The sequence below is a fragment of the Theropithecus gelada genome, chromosome 1, assembly GCF_003255815.1.
Source record: "Theropithecus gelada isolate Dixy chromosome 1, Tgel_1.0, whole genome shotgun sequence".
NCBI classification, from domain to species: domain Eukaryota; kingdom Metazoa; phylum Chordata; class Mammalia; order Primates; family Cercopithecidae; genus Theropithecus; species Theropithecus gelada.
The window spans coordinates 19,622,294-19,641,098 of NC_037668.1; the positions used below are offsets into that span (position 1 = coordinate 19,622,294).

Consider the following 18,805-nt stretch of genomic DNA (forward strand, 5'->3'; position numbering starts at 1 on the left):
AAAAAAAAAAAAAAAAAAGAATATCCTTTTTTTCCCTTTATTTTTGGGACACATCAGTATATGAACAAAAAGATTTCGAAATCTTTCTAGTCTTTCTGGTGCCCCGTTGAACAGCCTTCTTGGGGTGATGGAGTATTCAGGATTGGAATAAGATTACTTTTTTGTTAGCTGACTTTAGTGCCTGTGTCTGGGCTGGATATAAATGTTTAAGGAGGCCGGGCGCGGTGGCTCACGCCTGTAATCCCAGCACTTTGGGAGGCCGAGGCGGGCGGATCACAAGGTCAGGAGATCGAGACCACGGTGAAACCCCGTCTCTAAAAATACAAAAAATTAACCGGGCGCGGTGGCGGGTGCCTGTAGTCCCAGCTACTCAGGAGGCTGAGTTAGGAGAATGGCGTGAACCCGGGAGGCAGAGCTTGCAGTGAGCCGAGATCGTGCCACTGCACTCCAGCCTGGGCGACAGAGCGAGACTCCGTCTCAAAAAAAAAAAATGTTTAAGGATATGTTAAGCTGTCATATACACCTAAGATGTGTTTGGGGGTGGATACGTGTGCCACTTTTAATAAGAGCAGTTCATTTTAGTAAGAAAACTCTGGTGTACTTTCTTGAACAGCTGCCTTATTCTGGCTGAGCTAACACACGAGAGCCTAAGGCTTTTTTTCCTCTTACAAAGGGGGATGAGAAGGGCCTGAAATAGGCTCTTTGACTCCTTCCCTGTTTAAATTTGCCTTGTCGCCTTTCTCAGATACGTGATCTCTGGGCCTTTAGGAGAGCCTTTGGCACAAATAGCTTCTCACCTTTTTCCTACAATATATTATTCCTGAGACTCTGAATGTTGTCTGCTTTTTGTTCGCCAAGTTGCTATCTTATAAATTCATTTTTAACATATTTCATGGGTGGAGGCTGAAGTTGAATTATAGGTATCTTTGAATTTCTGCATTGTTTAGTTATAAAATGTCCTGTTATAGTTTAACTTACTATACTTTGGAGACATTAGAACTGCTCTTCATTCATCTATTGATGGCTTTGTAGAGGCAGTAGTAGCAGTCTATAACAAATAAGTTACTGTTTTTGAGCTCTAGCTTATTCCTGGGTATTTGGCTTTTTATCTTTGGCAGGTAAGATGGCGGAAGTTGAAAAGTTTGTTTTCAGTTGTAAATGGAAATTCAGGCATCGGGTCCCAGCCCTTAGCCTTAACTGTCTTCAGTAAGGATCTGGTTGGGTAAACAGGGAAGGGTAAAGTGTGTGTGTTAATTTCTACTGAGTAGAAAAGGAAGCAGATGTGGAAGGCTGGAATTGGAAATCTGATTTGTGGCTGAATGTGATGCCACTATCATCTTGTTAGTGTGAAAGTGTTGATTATAGCTTCATGAGTTCCCATTGTTGTTCATTTCTTTTTTTTTTTTTTTCTTTTCTGTTTTTCTTTTTTGAGACAGTCTTGTTCTGTCACTCAGGCTGGAGTGCAGTGGTGCGATCTTGGCTCATTGCAGCCTCTGCCTCCCGAGTTCAATCTGTTCTCATGTCTCAGCCTCCTGAGTAGCTGGGACTACAGGTGCACGCCACCACGCCTGGCTAATTTTTGTATTTTTAGTAGAGATGGGGTTTCACCATGTTGGACAGGCTGGTCTCAAACTCCTGACCTCAAGTGATCCACCTGCCTTGGCATCCCAAAGTGCTGGTGATTACAGGTGTGAGCCACCACACCTGGCCATTGTTAATTTCATGGTATGAACATACCTTCATGCATGGTTTCTTTTTGTGTTTTCCTGATAGCAAACTTCAATTTCCCCTTTAAATTAAAAAAAAAAAAATTCCAAACCTACCCTTAAAATATCCACAGGTACAATGGGAATTATGTATTTGGGCAGACATTCTCATTTACAAGCAAAATTTCACTGGTTGTTTTTTCTTTTCTTTTTTGTTTCAGGACTTAATTTCATTGGGGTTGAGGGGTCAAATTATCCCCGAAAATTTGAGACTGCTCCTGGTATGATACATCCAGGTGCCTAACTGCCCCGGACATTTTTGTAGATTTTTATGAGCTGTAATATCTGTGGATAGGTCATTTTTCTATCTTTCTGCTTTTTCTCTTTCTGCCTTTTCCTCTCATTTTTCTGTGTCCACTTTTCTTTCTGTTCACTTAATGAATATTTGACAATTACACTGATTGCTTTCTGCTAATGGAACGGAAACCCTCGTCTGTTGTTTAGAGCATTTCCATCTTTACTGTTCCTTAATGCTTCCTTAGATCTCTCTTCCTCAGCCATGACCGTGTATCCTGAATAGGAACATATCAGTTAGGTATCTACATTCCTCCTTTCCATCCCAGTTGAAGTCATCAGTGTGCAGAAAAAAATTCTTGCATCAAGAGCTTAGATTAGATAACCTGTTAGATCACATCTAACTCTAGGATTGTGTATAAGTGCTAACTCATCTTGGATTCCATCGAGCCAGGATAAGATGGATGTCATTGAGAAGGAAGTGTGGTATCAATGAAGGAGGAGAAAATAATCTGATTTGTAACTTGTCTGTACTGATATTGGACTTTGGTTTCATGAATATTGTCATTATTAAGTGGTTTGGGATTTCCCTGGTGCAATTTAAATATTTTCCTGGGAAAGTCTTTTTTTTTTTTTTTTGAGACGGAGTCTCGATCTGTCACTCAGGCTGGAGTGCAGTGGCCAGATCTCAGCTCACTGCAAGCTCCGCCTCCCGGGTTTATGCCATTCTCCTGCCTCAGCCTCCCGAGTAGCTGGGACTACAGGCGCCCGCCACCTCGCCCGGCTAGTTTTTTGTATTTTTTAGTAGAGACGGGGTTTCACCGGGTTAGCCAGGATGGTCTCGATCTCCTGACCTTGTGATCCGCCCGTCTCGGCCTCCCAAAGTGCTGGGATTACAGGCTTGAGCCACCGCGCCCGGCCACCTGGGAAAGTCTTTACAATGAATGTATTTTCCTTTAATAAATAAGATTTTTGCATTATTCAATGTTTAGAAGAATTTTAGATGGGTTTTGTATTAGAATACTTCTAATGTGGTGTTAGAATACTTCTCTTCAGTGGCGCAGTATCTGAATGTGAGACTTTTCATTCTTACAAGCTTTTTCCAGTAGGAGGGAAGGATTGAAGAGTTATTTAATATATATTACCCTAGCAAGAAAATAAGGGTACTCTTGTCCCTTCTTTAGACAGGTTCTTGTTTTTACTGTGCCTTTGGCTGAAGGGAAGAATCCTGGTTCTCAAAGAAATTCTCACCCTTATTTTTTAAGAAAAAAATTTTTTTTAAAAAAATTTTTTCTTTCTGAAAGTACATGTATACATGAAGCACAAAAAAGGAATGTGGAAGGTGGCTTGATTGCTTTTGGATTTCTCCAGTAGAAACTGTATCCCAGCTTTGGTTTACCAACAAACACAAGGAGAGTGTATACTCCGATTGTCTGTGCCATGACCACAGCAGGTCAGATTTCAAGTTCTGTATGAGTAGGGTTAGGACAATATCATTGATACTTGATTTTTCAGTCCTGTTCATTATCTTTTGAAGAGAACAGCTCTATATGGGGCTTTTCTTATATAGTTAAACCAATAAGATCTATAAACTTGACTTCTGCTGAGTATGCATTTTTAATCCAATTCTCATAGCAGATAGTTTTCAGTGCCCTCAGTTCGGGTTTCAAACCCACCCTTCTTCACTGCTCTTTCACTATTAGGTGGTAACCATTTGTGTTTCTCTATCAGTGCTACTATCCTTCAGACTGCCTGCAGTTTTTTTTGTCTTATACTAGATAAAGAGGTGTAGTTTGCATGTTATGGTTTAAATTGGTTGCTGCCGTTTCACTGAATTGACCACTAAATCAACCTGAGGGCCTTAAAGATATTGCTTCGAGCATTAGGTGGTTGTCTGTCTGCCGCCCCCAACCCCCATCCCTGCTTTATAACAAAAACTGAAAGTAGCTGTGAAATCATAATCTTATTAAAACCCTGGTACTCTGAGGTATGCCTTTCTAAAGAGTCTTTCCCTATCTTTGAAGCCCAAGAATTTCTTTTTGTTTTGTTTTGTTTTTGTTTGTTTGTTTTAAGACAGAGTTTCACTCTTGTTGCCCAGGCTGGAGTGCAATGGCGCGATCTTGGCTCACTGCAACCTCCACCTCCTAGGTTCAAGCCATTCTTCTGCCTCAGCCTCCTGAGTAGCTGGAATTACAGGCATGCGCCACGACGCCTGGCTAATTTTTGTATTTTTAGTAGAAATAGGGTTTCGCCACGTTGGTCAGGCTGGTCTGGAACTCCCGACCTCAAGTGATCCACCCACCTCGGCCTCCCAAAGTACTGGGATTACAGGCATGAGCCACCGCGCCTGGCCTTCTTCTGATTACTAAATTTTAGTCATACTTTTGGCAGCCAAAAAAATTAATACGTTGATGTTTTCTACACATGTTTTGTACTGGCATTTAATAGTGAAGTTACTTCAGTATTTTTCTTTATTCTCAGGTGCGTGGAGGACTGCAACAGAGGAGTGGGGGACTGAAGATTGGAATGAAGATGTAGGTATTCCCAGGTCATTCCTCACTAATGCCTTCTATCCCTAAGTGTTGTTTAGGGATAGAAAATGGGTATGTTTCTACCCCTCAAAATTCACCCTTAAGATTCTGACCCAAAACTTTTACATCCAAAATAGTGTTCTGAGCCAGAACATTTCACATATGTTATATGAAGGAGACTGGGCATGAACAGGACTCTGTGGAACCACACTATGGAAAGGGCAAGTGCACTTGTGTAAGTCCAATATCTGATTGTCGGATTTATCCCAGGAAGAGATTGGTGGTTGGGTAGGGCACCAGAAGTGGAGTTAGGCAGGTAGTGCATTGAGTAACAGCTGCTGGTGGTACATGACTACTTGGTGCTTTTAAGTATTTCCTTTAAGGTCCTGTAATGGATTGGCAGTGGATACAAAGCTAGTGTTGTAGTACCAAATCCTCAAACTTGTAAGCTGGTTGACTCTGGAACCCTTGTATTTATTTGAAGCCCAACTGTATAATTGTGATTGAGATAAATATCTGTCAAGCTATCTGCCAGCTTGACTCAACTTGGAAACCTCATAGATGGGTGGCACGTAAACAAGCTCTATGAATTCATTTGAATACTACCTGAGTAAGAATTTTGCTGATTCCTGGTCACAGTCAAGCTTTTGCTATGAATTATGGTTTTCATTGATCGTGGATAAACTCTTGTTTTAACATTTTTAATCTGTGTACTTTTCTATACTTTCGCGTAGTTAGGCAAGACAGCTTTTGTGATAAGAGGAAATGACGTGAAGACTGTTTTGGTTGCCAGTTCTGGGTTTTTTAAATTTCAGAGGCATCAGCATCACAGGGTGATTATTTTCTATTGTATAATCAACGAACTAGACTGCTTTGTGAAAATGGGCAAATTATGTTCCTTTCTGAGATTTGGCTTGTCTGCTTAAGCAACTTTCAGAGAATGATACATGGTGTTGGGTATTAAGGGGAGAGTAGATTCTCTGTGCTTTAGCGATTTTAATCAAGAAATAAAACCGAAACCCAAATCAACTTTTGAATAGTAGGAAAAGTTAATCCCTACATTTGCTTACCTAAGTTTGATGCCTTAATAGTGGAAAGACTAGATGTCACAAAGTCAAATATTAAGGTAAAAATAACATCTAGTTAAAACGATCTCCCAAAAAAACCTTAATTCACCAGTACTTGGGCCCTTACTGCTCAAAAGCCAAAAATGAACTTCTTTTATTTATTTCTTCATCTTGGTTATGATCTTTCTTTGGGAGGGGTGGAGCTGTGAAGGGAGTAGTAGAATACAAGTGTGCTTTGGGTAGAGGTGGGAATTGGGAACTGTAATGGGAAAATGTAGAGGGATTTTCTTTTCTTTTTTTTTTTTTTTATGTCTAGCATCCCTGTAAGCTCAGTATGCATATGATCATGTGACTCCACTATATTTTACTGGGTTCCTTGGTTCTACTCTTTCTTTGGCTAAAACCATTGAGGATATATTGAACGGCTTGAAAGTCAATCCATTCAGGATTCCTCAGGGTAGATAGTTTTCTCTTTATAGGGCTTTCACTTTTTCTTGATGTTTAATTCCCCTTATCTATGCCAAGTTTCTGACTGTAGCATCCTTGACACCAAGAGTGACTAATCCCTCTGTTTTCCAGCTTTCTGAGACCAAGATCTTCACTGCCTCTAACGTGTCTTCAGTGCCTCTGCCTGCGGAGAATGTGACAATCACTGCTGGTCAGAGGCAAGTGTGCAGTAAAATTTATTACCATTTCTTTAAACGTATCTGCTAACTGTAAGGAGGAGTGGCACTGGCCTTTGTAAACTCCCATGGTGTCAGTAATAATAATAACCAAATTACATTACATTCCTCTTAAGTTGATGGAGAGACGACTTCTTTTTTTTTCTTTTTTTTTTTTTTTTTGAGATAGAGTCTTACTCTGTCAGCCAGTCTAGAGTGCAGTGGCACGATCTCGGCTCACTGCAACCTCCGCCTCCTGGGCTCAAGCAATTCTCCCGCCTCAGTCTCCCGAGTAGCTGAGATTATAGGCATGTGCCACCACGCCTGGCTAATTTTTCTATTTTTAGTAGAGATGGTGTTTCACCATGTTGACCAGGCTGGTCTCGAACTCCTGACCTCAGGTAATCTGCCCACCTCTGCCTCCCAAAGTGGCTGGGATTACAGGCGTGAGCCACCGTGCCCGGCCAGTTGATGGAGAGACTTCTAAAACTTAGTACTGGTTAATCTACTGAATGGAAGTTTATATGTTACAATTTTAAAGTTGATTCTCCCCACAAATAGCACTTTAATTACAAAGATCAGCCTTTCATATCACCAGCATTGAGTATATAACTTGTCTTGAAGTAAGTCAGGGAAAGAAGAGCCAAAAGTGGAAATGTTTTCATTTATTTCTGAATTTTTTAGAACCGTTCAGTAGTTTCTTCTCCTGTTCTCTGAGCCCACTGACTATAATGGTCGCTTTTTTCCTTTGGATCAGCAGGATCCAGCTAATAAACATTTTAGAATTTGAATCTCTAGGGATCAGTGGTAGGAGATACACTCTTCAGGGAATATTTTTAATTCCCTGGAAACTTCTTGGATTTTTTCTAGACCTGGGCCTGATAGCTCAAAAATTCAGTTTGACATTACCCAGAGTTAGTGCAGACCCCACAAGTTGAAGGCTCAGTTCCACAAGACTGCCTCAGCTTCAGAGGTTCTGCCAGCCAGCTACAAATTTGGAGGTTCCCATCACCCCCTTAGCAAGTTTGATGACTCACTGGAATGACTGTGAACTCAGGAGTTTTACTTGCCATTACTGTTTTGTTTTTGAGATGGAGTCTTGCTTTGTCACCCAGGCTGGAGTGCAGTGGCGTGATCTTGGCTCACTGCAACCTTCACCTCCTGGGTTCAAGCCATTCTTCTGCCTCAGCCTCCCAAGTAGCTGGGATTACAGGCATGCACCACTATGCCCAGCTAATTTTTCATTTTTAGTAGAGGCGGCATTTCACCATATTGGCCAGCCTGACCTCTGGTGATCCACCCACCTCTGCCTCCCAGAGTGCTGGGATTACAGGTGTGAGCCACTGCACCTGGCCCATTACTGGTTTATTGTAAAGGTACAACTCAGGAACAGCCAAGTGGAAGAAATGCACAGGGCAAGGTATGAATGGGTGTGGGTGGGGCACACACACCTTCCTTGTCTTCTGCAGGTATCCTAAAGCTCTCCAAATCTTATTGTTACGAGTTTTATTACCTAGGCATGATTGATTAAATCATTGGCCATTGGTGATTGGACTTAATAGCCACCTCCCCTACACCCCTGGAATTTGGTGGGATTGGGAGGGGCTTCTGAAAGTTCCAACCCTCTTACCTGGTCTTTCTCTTTTTGAGACAGTCTCACTCTGTTGCCCAGGCTGGAGTGCAGTGGCACAATCTTGGCTCACTGCAACCTTTGCCTCCCAGGTTCAAGCAATTCTCCTGCCTCAGCCTCCTGAGTAGCTGGGATAATAGGCACCCACCACCACGCCTGGCTAATTTTTGTATTTTTAGTAGGGTTTTACCATGTTGGCCAGGCCAGTCTGAAACTCCTGACTTCAACTAATCCATCTGCCTCGGCCTCCCAAAGTGCTGGGATTACAGGTGTGAGCCACCGTGCCCAGCCTTATCTGGTCTTTCTAGTGACCAGCCCTCATCCTGAAGCTATCTGGGGCCCCACCCTGGGCTACCTCATTAGCGTAAATTCAGGTATGGTTGAAAGAAGTGTGTTATGAATAACAAAGGACACTATCACTTAGGAAGTTCTAAATGTTTTAGGAGCTCTGTGCCGGGAACAAGGCAAAGCTCAAGTATATATTATACCACAGGTAACTTTTGAAATTTTACGAAAATTGCGGGAAAAAATATCTTCCAAACTTCCCCTGTTCTAAAGCCATTTGAATATTCCAGTGTTCTGGTATATGATTTTCTATTTTAGGAATTGGTAGTGACAGGTATTCGGTATAAAAATCATGGATAAGTACTTCTAAGTTTTGGCTCAGTTATTGAGCTGCTGCATTAAAACTAGCATTTGAGGCCAGGCGCGGTGGCTCACACCTGTAATCCCAGAACTTTGGGAGGCCAAGGTGGGCGGATCACGAGGTCAGGAGATTGAGACCATCCTGGCTAACGCAGTAAAACCCCCATCTCTACTAAAAATAAAATAAAATAAAAAATTAGCCAGGCGTGGTGGCAGGTGTCTGTAGTCCCAGCTACAGGCTGAGGCCAAAGAATGGCGTGAACCTGGGAGGCAGAGCTTGCAGTGAGCCGAGTGCCACTGCACTCCAACCACTGCACTCCAGCCCCTGCACTCCAGCCTGGGTGACAGAGAGAGACTCTGTGTCCAAAAAAAAATTTTTTTTGATATTTCATTAAATTAATAACTTAAAAAATTAATCATTATTATTGGCAACATCAGTGGAATTCAGCTATATACTACAGTGGCTCGTATGCATCAGTTATTTTGGGAAATTAAGCATTTCAAGGCTTTGTGTTTGAGCCCTAAAAGGGCTAGAAGAAGCCCTAGCAAGTGGCCTCATTTTGATCTAATCTGATTTGAGTGTTGGGGAATGTTAGCATGTTCAGTCATTATTCATCAAGATCCCTTCCCTTCCCCACTAGAATTGACCTTGCTGTTCTGCTGGGGAAGACACCATCTACAATGGAGAATGATTCATCTAATCTGGATCCGTCTCAGGCTCCTTCTCTGGCCCAGCCTCTGGTGTTCAGTAATTCGAAGCAGACTGCCATATCACAGTCTGCTTCAGGGAACACATTTTCTCATCACAGTATGGTGAGTAGGAAACATGGTTTGTCCTAATCAAACCTTCCTGCTAATCCTAACACACATACGTGGTTCTTTCCAAAGATAGTCAGGTTTTTGGTAGGTGAAGCATCCTCTTTGTTTTCTTAAGCAGACTTGGATGTAGAGATGTTTGAGTTGGGTAATAGGGGATAGCTCTAAGAGAGGACTTAGTTCTGGACAGACTGAGTATTCTTACAAGAATAAGTTAACATCATTTATTGACTACTCATTGTGCTGAATGAATACTATTTGCCATTACTCTTGAGAGAAAATCAATGACATAAACTTGTCAATTCATTTTAATCCTTTTGCAGCCCTCATTAAACTCTGATGGGAGATTGTAGCAGTTCCCCATTTCTTGATGGGGCAGAATTTGTCTTCTGTATTTACTTAAACCAGATATTTGTAGACAAGGCCTCCAGAAACCTATGGTCTTCCCATTTCTGCCACTTACTAGCTGTGTCTCCATTTCTCCGTAAGTGGAGATAAAAGTGCTAGTCCTTTCCGTCTCCCCAAAGGTGGCTATACAAGTGTGGTTTCAGTAGTGGTATTATGAATAACTTAGAACATTTATGGCACATTACTTGTTGACTCAGAGCATTTAAAACATTCAAGGTCATTAACTACATCAAAGGAATCATTTAAACTAAACAAAGATGCTGCAAGTACCAGTTTTCTCATAGTCAGTGAGTCCTAAGAAGTACTGCTTTTTCTTTTTTTCTCTTTTTCTCTCCTGTCTGTTTATTTTTTGATGGAGAGATACTAAAGTTGTAAGAGGTAAGCAGACCGTGTGTGCATATAATTTTATTTTTCCAGTTAGAGTAATTAGTTTAACTAGAAAACTGCCAAACTAGCTACTAATTCAGAACTCGGTCAGTTTTTAACTGTTGTCTTAAAATGTTTTTTGTGTGTGTTAACTTAGTAATTTGGTGGTCAATGTCCTGCCACATCTGAAAGGTAACAGGTGAGAAGAGGTGGGAGAAGGGAAATGGAGAGAAGTGTTGGGATTAAGTAGAAAAAGAGGAAAGAAAATAGCACCAAGATTGTAAGAAGGTGTAATGAAGATCAAGAAATAACTACCAACCCTTAAGATAAATGACTGGAAAATGTGGTTATGTGATCTATGTCTCTTAATTGTTAATTGCCCTCTTAATGTCTGGAATTGTGAAAATTTACAACGAAATCAGACTTTTGATATCAAAAAGACATTTTCAGCTGGGGACACTGGCACGCTCTTGTAGTCTCAGCTACTCTGGACGCTAAAGTGGGAAGATTGCTTGAGACTAGGAGTTCAAGACTATAGTGAGCTATGAGCTCGTCACTGTACTCCAGCCTGGGTGACAGAATGAAACCCTTTCTCTAAAAAAATTTTTTTAAATTTATTTATTTAGAGACAGAGTTTCACTCTTGTTGCCTAGGCTGGAGTGCAATGGTGCGATCTCGGCTCACCCAACCTCCGCCTCCTGGGTTCAAGCAATTCTCCTGCCTCAGCCTCCTGAGTAGCTGGGGTTACAGGCGCCCGCCACCACGCTCGGCTAATTTTGTATTTTTAGTAGAGGCACAGTTTCACCATGTTGGTCAGGCTGGTTTCAAACTCCTGACCTGAGGTGATCCACCCGCCTCAGCCTCCCAAAGTGCTGGGATTACAGGCGTGAGCCACTGCATTCGGCGCAGTGATTACCCTTTAGAACTTGTATGTACATGGAGAAAACAGTCAAATCCTACTGATACGTTACTTGATTGTCTAGTGTAGAAGTTGGGATGCCCTTTAACTTTTCCTTTTTGCCTCTGTGCTAGTTATTAGCAGCATCGAGATGAGGCTCCACTTAGTTGTTGTTTCTTTTGAGTTTTTTTAATGAGAAGGGCAAGGACCTTAATGGCTAAAGTAAAATCTTACATTACATTTATGTTAATTTTATTGGTTGATTTAAAAATTTTCGGCCGGGTACGGTGGCTCACACCTATAATCCCAGCACTTTGGGAGGCCGAGGCGGGTGGATCACAAGGTCAGGAGATGGAGACCATCCTGGCTAACACAGTGAAACCCCATCTCTACTAAAAATACAAAAAATTAGCCGGGTGTGGTGGCCGGTGCCTGTAGTCTCAGCTACTCGGGAGGCTAAGGCAGGAGAATGGCGTGAACCCGGGAGGCGGAGCTTGCAGTGAGCTGAGATAGCGCCACTTCTCTCCAGCCTGGGCAACAGAGCGAGACTCCGTCTCAAAAAAAAAAAAAATTCTCCAGTCAGCAGAATTTTATCCCTGAGAAGCAGGAAGAAGGAAGTAATGATGATATAAAACTTATATAAAGTTTTAATGGCTCTCTTTTTTGAGTGATGACTATGTGCCATGCATGTATTAAGTGCTTTAATTTAATCCTCATACAGCTTTACTTTTATTCCTATTTCCAGATGAGGAAAGTGAGGCAAAGAGAGATTAAAAAATAATTTTTCCAAGCTTACATAGCCAGGATTTCATTCTAAGACAGTCTGACTCTAGGTCCTATACTCTAGTGGACTATGCTGTATACCCAGTGTGACAGTATTCTTTACTTGCTTGATCTATACTGGCGCTCTGTCTGGATAAGTGTCTTTATGAGTAGCTGAACAAGGTTACTGGCTGTAGGTTTCTCTCATCTCTTTATTGATCTACAGGTGAGCATGTTAGGGAAAGGATTTGGTGATGTCGGTGAAGCTAAAGGCGGCAGTACTACGGGCTCCCAGTTCTTGGAGCAATTCAAGACTGCCCAAGCCCTGGCTCAGTTGGCAGCTCAGCATTCTCAGTCTGGAAGCACCACCACCTCCTCTTGGGACATGGGCTCAACGACACAATCCCCATCACTGGTGCAGTATGGTGAGAAGATGGAAAGTGACTTGAATCTTTAAAGCATTGGAGCATTACTGTCAAGAGGCTAGCAGGGGGAGGGAGTGGAGAATGTGTCCTGAAGTGAAGAAAAGGGGAAGCTAGTTGATTACCTTCCTACATGTATTTCTCCTAATCAGATAAGCTGAATTCAGAAAGTTGGGGAATAATAAAATTTGAGGCTATATATTTCTCATCAGATTTAGAGGCTGGGCATGGTAGCTTACACCTGTAATCTTAGCACTTTGGGAGGCTGAAGTGAGAGGACAGCCTAAGCCTAGGAAAAATCGTTTTCAATTAAATGAGCGTGGTGGTGTGCACCTGTGATCCCAGCTCCTAGGGAGGCTGAGGCAGGAGAATTGCCTGAGCCCAGGAGGTTGAGGTTGCAGTGAGCTGTGTTTGCACCACTGTACATTAGCCTGGGCTGCAGAGCTAGTGTGTAGCTAGCGTTTCTCAAAAAAAAAAAAAATTTTAACCATATACATATTTGCAGTCTTCTGTTGATTGGGGTTTTAATTATTATTCTCCTTAGATTTATCTTCAGTGTTTGAAAATAACATATTGCCTTTAGGTTCATAGACTTCGCCATCTTAAGATTTTATACAGTAAGTCTTCACTTAATGTCATTGATAGGTTCTTGGAAACTGCGACTTTTTGCGAAACATAAGACAAGGTCTCGTTCTGTCATCCAGACCGGAGTACAGTGGCACTATCTTGGCTCACTGCAGCCTCATCTTCCTGGGCTCAAGCAATCCTCCCACTTGAGCCTCCTGAGTAGCTGGGACCTCAGGCTTGTACCACCGTGCCTGGCTAATTTTTTATTTTTTCTGGAGATGGGTTTTCACCATGTTGCCCAGGTGTGTGTCGAACTCTTGGGCTCAAACAATCTGCTGGTCTTGGCCTCCCAAAGTGATGGGATTGCAGGCATGAGCCACTGCGCCTGGCCATTTTTTTTTTTTTTTCCTCATCAACATTATAATGAAATCATGTTGAAGGAAACTTATTCAAAGATGTGCCATGCATTGTTTTTGCTTAAAGCCAGTTTCCAAGCACCTATGGATGATGTTAAATGAGAACTTGCGGTACTTTAAACTTGGACAATTTGTGCATTCCTTTCTTACACAGGCTGGGTAATGGTGTTGATTTAATTAGGCTTTATTTAAGGATGGATGTAGGCCAGGTGCGGCGGCTCATGCCTGTAATCCCAGCACTTTGAGAAGCCGAGGCGGATGGATCACTTGAGGTCAGGAGTTTGAGACCAGCCTGGCCAACGTGATGAAATCCCGTGTCTACCAAAAACACAAAAATTAGCCAGGCGTGGTGGCATGCACCTGTAGTTCCAGCTACTCTGAGGCAAGAGAATCGCTTGAACCCAGGAGGTGGATGTTGCAGTGAGCTGAGATTGCGCCATTGCATATTGCATTCCAGCCTGGGTGACAGAGTGAGACTCCATCTCAAAAAAAAAAAAAAAATGTAATCCAGTGATTGTCACCTATAGAAATGAGATTAAGCCCCGAAAGAAGGCCTGCTTATATGAGTTTCTGATTTTTACAGTCCTCATTCATGGTGCTAGTGCAGGATAATAGCATTTCCTTGAGATTCATCAGCATCTCTGGCTTCATATTCTGGGTTTCCTCTTGCAGATTTGAAGAACCCAAGTGATTCAACAGTGCACAGCCCCTTTACAAAGCGCCAGGCTTTTACCCCGTCTTCAACCATGATGGAGGTGTTCCTTCAGGAGAAGTCACCTGCAGTGGCTACCTCCACAGCTGCACCTCCACCTCCGTCTTCTCCTCTGCCAAGCAAATCCACGTCGGCTCCACAGATGTCGCCTGGATCTTCAGACAACCAGTCCTCTAGCCCTCAGCCAGCTCAGCAGAAACTGAAACAGCAGAAGAAAAAAGCCTCCTTGACTTCTAAGGTACTTAAACTTTTAGGTAGATAACATCTTATGGCAAGGGGTGTGGGGCTTGAGAATTGAGATTAAAAGGTAAGTTTGGAAATTTAAAGGGGAAGGTTTTTTTTAGTCTTTAGTAAGGTTGTATTAAAGCCATTACTTTCTCTTCTCCTTCACCTTTCTCTATAGATTCCTGCTCTGGCTGTGGAGATGCCTGGCTCAGCAGATATCTCAGGGCTAAACCTGCAGTTTGGGGCATTGCAATTTGGGTCAGAGCCTGTCCTTTCTGATTATGAGTCCACCCCCACCACGAGCGCCTCTTCAAGCCAGGCTCCAAGTAGCCTGTATACCAGCACGGCCAGGTAGAGGAAACATTAGCCATAAGACCTCTCTTATTAACCTTTTACTACTTTTTTAATCTGTGGGTAATTTTTAGAACTCTGGAGAGGCCAAGCCTTTCTGCATGGCTGGGGGAAAATAGTCAATCATAGCATTTTGAGTGCTTTAAAATATTATTATTAGGGTTATCTATAACTAAACAGGTAGAAATATGCCCCCTAGGGGCTGGATGTGATGGCTCACACCTATAATCCCAGCACTTTGGGTGGCCAAGGCAGGAGGATTGCTTGAGGCCAGGAGTTCAAGACCAGCCTGGGCAATATAATGAGTCCCTGTCTCTACAAATTTTTTTTTTTTTTTTTTTTTTTTTAAAACACAGACTGTCACTCTGTTGCCTAGGCTGGAGTGCAGTGGCACGATTTCGGCTCACTGCAACCTCCGCCATCCGGGTTCAAATGATTCTCCTGCCTCAGCCTCCCGAGTAGCTGGGATTACAGGTGCCCACCACCATAACCAGCAAATTTTTGTATTTTTTAGTAGAGATGGGGTTTTACCATGTTGGCCAGGCTGGTCTAGAACTCATGACCTCAAGCGATCTACCCACCTTGGCCCCCCCAAATGCTGGGATTACAGGCGTGAGCAACCATGCCCCCAGTTTGTTTTTGTTTTTGTTTTGTTTTGTTTTGTTTTTGAGATGGAGTTTTGCTTTGTTGCCAGGCTGGAGTGCAATGGCGTGATCTCGGCTCACTGCAACCTCTGCCTCCCGGATTCAAGCAATTCTCCTGCCTCAGCTTCCTAAGTAGCTGAGATTACTGGCATGTGCCACCACGCCTGGCTAATTTTTGTATTCTTAGTAGAGACAGGGTTTCACCATCTTGGCCAGGCTGGTCTTGAACTCCTGACCTCGGGTGATCCGTCTGCCTCGGCCTCCCAAAGTGCTGGGATTACAGTCATGAGCCACCACGCCTGGCCCAGAGTTTTGCTCTTGTTGCCCAGGCTGGAGTGCAATGGCGTAATCTCTGCTCACTGTAGCCTCCGCCTCCCAGGTTTAAGCAATTCTCCTGCCTCAGTCTTCCTAGTAGCTGGAATTAGAGGCATGCACCACCATGCCCGGCTAATTTTGTATTTTTAGTAGAGACGGGGTTTCACCATGTTAGTCAGGCCAGTCTTGAACTCCTGACCTGAGGTAATCCACCCACCTTGGCCTCCAAAGGTGTTGGGGTTACAGGCGTGAGCCACCACGCCTGGCCCAAATCTTACATGGTTCTTGAGGGAACCTAGAATTCAGAATTCTCTAAAATGAGTGTGAACAAAAGATGGCTTTTCCTGTGCTTAGGGTCCATGAATGTATAGAAGGGGCCAAGAGTAATGTATCCTGTATACTGACATTTAGCCACTTTTTCTTTTTTATTTTGAGACAGAGTCTTGCTCTTGTCACCCAGGCTGGAGTGCAATGGCACTATCAGCTCACTGCAACCTCTGCCTCCCAAGTTCAAGCGATTCTCCTGCCTCAGCCTCCTGAGTAGCTGGGATTACAGGCGCCCACCACTATGCCTGGCTGTTCTTTGTATTTTTAGTAGAGACGGGGTTTTGCCATGTTGGCCAGGCTGGTCTTGAGCTCCTGACCTTGTGATCCGCCCACCTTGGCTTCCCAAAGTGCTGGCATTACAGGCATGAGCCACAGCTTCCGGATCCACTTTTTCTTATAACAGCAGAATGTAGGGGGGAGCCAAGGGACTTTTTTCTTCCTTGAAGACTTGAAGATGTTTTTAAGATTTTTTAAAATTTTTTTGTTTGTTTGTTTGTTTGAAACGGAGTCTTGTTCTGTCACCCAGCCTGGACTGCAGTGGCACTATCTCGGCTCTCTGCAAGCTCCGCCTCCTGGGTTCCTGCCAGTCTCCTGCCTCAGACTCCCAAGTAGCTGGGACTACAGGCGCCCGCCACGCCTGGCTACTTTTTTTGTATTTTTAATAGAGATGGGGTTTCACTGTGTTAGCCAGGATGGTCTCGATCTCCTGACCTCGTGATCTGCCCGCCTCGGCCTCCCAAAGTGCTGGGATTACAGGCGTGAGCCACCGCACCCAGCCTAGATGTTTTTAAGATTAATTCTTAATTTAGATCTCTGGCACTATAGAAGGTAGGGATTCCTAGTGTTATCAGGAGAAAATTTTGATAGATTCTTTTACTTGTTGCTGAAAAATTTCTTGATTCAAATCAAGTTATTCCACTAGTAGATCTCCACAATTTCCTTAGTATCAGTAGATCTGATCTATTTTGTTTGTCTGAGATTTTTTTCTTCATTATTTACAGTGAATCTTCCTCTACAATTTCATCTAACCAGAGTCAGGAGTCTGGTTATCAGAGCGGCCCAATTCAGTCGACAACCTATACCTCCCAAAATAATGCTCAGGGCCCTCTTTATGAACAGAGATCCACACAGACTCGGCGGTACCCCAGCTCCATCTCTTCATCACCCCAAAAGGACCTGACTCAGGCAAAGGTAGTGGCTTCATGAACCCCTGGGAATTGGTTAGAATAGTGGGCAAAAATTCCTTAAATATTAGTGTTTTACTTTTCAGCAAATGGTGCAAAGAAACTTTGGAAGTAGTGATTGAGAATATGAAAAAGGCACACATCTGTGATTAGTTAATTAAAAGTTCTTATCAGCAAACCTGGAGACTGATGAGTCAGGAAACCATTCTCTTGTACAAAAAATTCATTGTCACTAGTAGAATCAGTCTCAAGTGCCTGTCCTGTCTTCTGGGAAGATGTGATTGCCAGATTTCTGGGTGCATGTCAGTAGACCTCACCTTGCTATGTCCTGGCATGGTGAGGGAGACAGCATATGCCAGAGGTGATGTTGAGTGACTGTCAGATGCTGCCAGTGGAATAGGTGGTATGACTGAACTGTTGTACTCATCCTTCCCCAAAAATCACTGAATGTGGACTTTGGGCCTTTCCTCTATCTGTTTTAGGTTTGGGGTGTCTTCAGCAATTTGTAGGGTTTCCTTCTTTTGCTTTTGGTCACACAGTGTTGGTATATCTCAGTTCTGTTGTTTAATTTTTGTTACTATTTTGGTTTTTTGGATAGTCTGCATTGTATTAATATTAATCCTTTTGGTTAATTTACAGAATTTCTCCTAAAGATTTGTTGACCAAAATAAAGCTGAATCAGTGCTAACTTGCCTCATTCACATGAGTTTGTCTGTTTCTTGCTCTTCTGTTTTTTTTTTACCAGAATGGCTTCAGTTCTGTGCAGGCCACGCAGTTACAGACCACACAATCTGTTGAAGGTGAGTGTTCTTCAGGCTTTTCCCCTCTTACGTTTCTGGTTTTCTATCTTAAAATGGTGATAATCCATTAGTTCCCTTCACTGGATAAATGAGACCTATGCTGTGTAATTCTCAGCATTAAAGAAAAAAGATTCTACGTAATACAGTCCACTGTTAAATAACTCATCCTCTTGTCTTTGGAGCAGCCTGGGACTGTAGTCACCGCTTATAGACATTCCCTTTTTTCTGATAAGTGGACTTCCTTCTTTCTATGTTTCTAGGTGCTACAGGCTCTGCAGTGAAATCTGATTCACCTTCCACTTCTAGCATCCCCCCTCTCAATGAAACGGTATCTGCAGCTTCCTTACTGACGACAACCAATCAGCATTCATCCTCCTTGGGTGGCTTGAGCCACAGTGAGGAGATTCCAAATACTACCACCACACAACACAGCAGGTGATTTGGGGTGAGGATGGAGGTTGGGGTTGGTGAATAGCAGTAACAGAGCTCTCTGGTTCTTTCTTATTCCCTTGACCTGGCAGAGACCACATTAGCCCTGCTTTTGTGGTAAGTGGGTGACCTGAGAACTGTGGGAAGTGAAGACAGAGGAGGCTTGTTTTAATTTTCCCCTTTTCAACATCCACTTTTGCTTTAACTGCTGACTACCCCTGGCTGGGCATTGTGCTTAACATATATATGATCTCAGACCTCCTTGGTGTCTCATATTATCTCTTATTTCCTTGTTATGTTCTTGACTGAAGCTCTAGGTCAGGTAACTATAGCACTATGGCTGATGGCAACCTCTTTTGTTCTGACAGCACGTTATCAACGCAGCAGAATACCCTTTCATCATCAACATCTTCTGGGCGCACTTCGACATCCACTCTTTTGGTAAGTGTGATGCAGAGAGGGATGTGTGGTTTTCTTACACTTAGAACTATCCAACCCTAAGATTGTCCCAAGAGAGAATTATTGAAAATTTCTTCATGAGTCGGCAAAATAATTGATTTGAGGTTGCAGGAAAACGAGTAAAGGGATGTTAGGAAGCCAAGAGAGGCAGAACAATCCCTAAACATTG

The 18,805-nt window shown here is 42.9% G+C and overlaps 1 protein-coding gene across 1 annotated transcript in view; it reads left to right on the forward strand.

Moving 5' to 3' along the window:
- UBAP2L (ubiquitin associated protein 2 like) overlaps positions 1 to 18,805 on the forward strand; it is a 54,785-nt gene that overhangs the window by 20,408 nt on the left and 15,572 nt on the right. Inside the window, exons 7-17 of the mRNA XM_025377976.1 lie at positions 1,928 to 1,987; positions 4,482 to 4,534; positions 6,178 to 6,263; positions 9,177 to 9,348; positions 12,012 to 12,210; positions 13,863 to 14,140; positions 14,306 to 14,478; positions 16,766 to 16,955; positions 17,694 to 17,748; positions 18,009 to 18,183; positions 18,546 to 18,618. Coding sequence (XP_025233761.1) covers positions 1,928 to 1,987; positions 4,482 to 4,534; positions 6,178 to 6,263; positions 9,177 to 9,348; positions 12,012 to 12,210; positions 13,863 to 14,140; positions 14,306 to 14,478; positions 16,766 to 16,955; positions 17,694 to 17,748; positions 18,009 to 18,183; positions 18,546 to 18,618 — 1,514 coding nt within the window. The remainder of the gene's footprint in view (positions 1 to 1,927; positions 1,988 to 4,481; positions 4,535 to 6,177; positions 6,264 to 9,176; positions 9,349 to 12,011; positions 12,211 to 13,862; positions 14,141 to 14,305; positions 14,479 to 16,765; positions 16,956 to 17,693; positions 17,749 to 18,008; positions 18,184 to 18,545; positions 18,619 to 18,805) is intronic.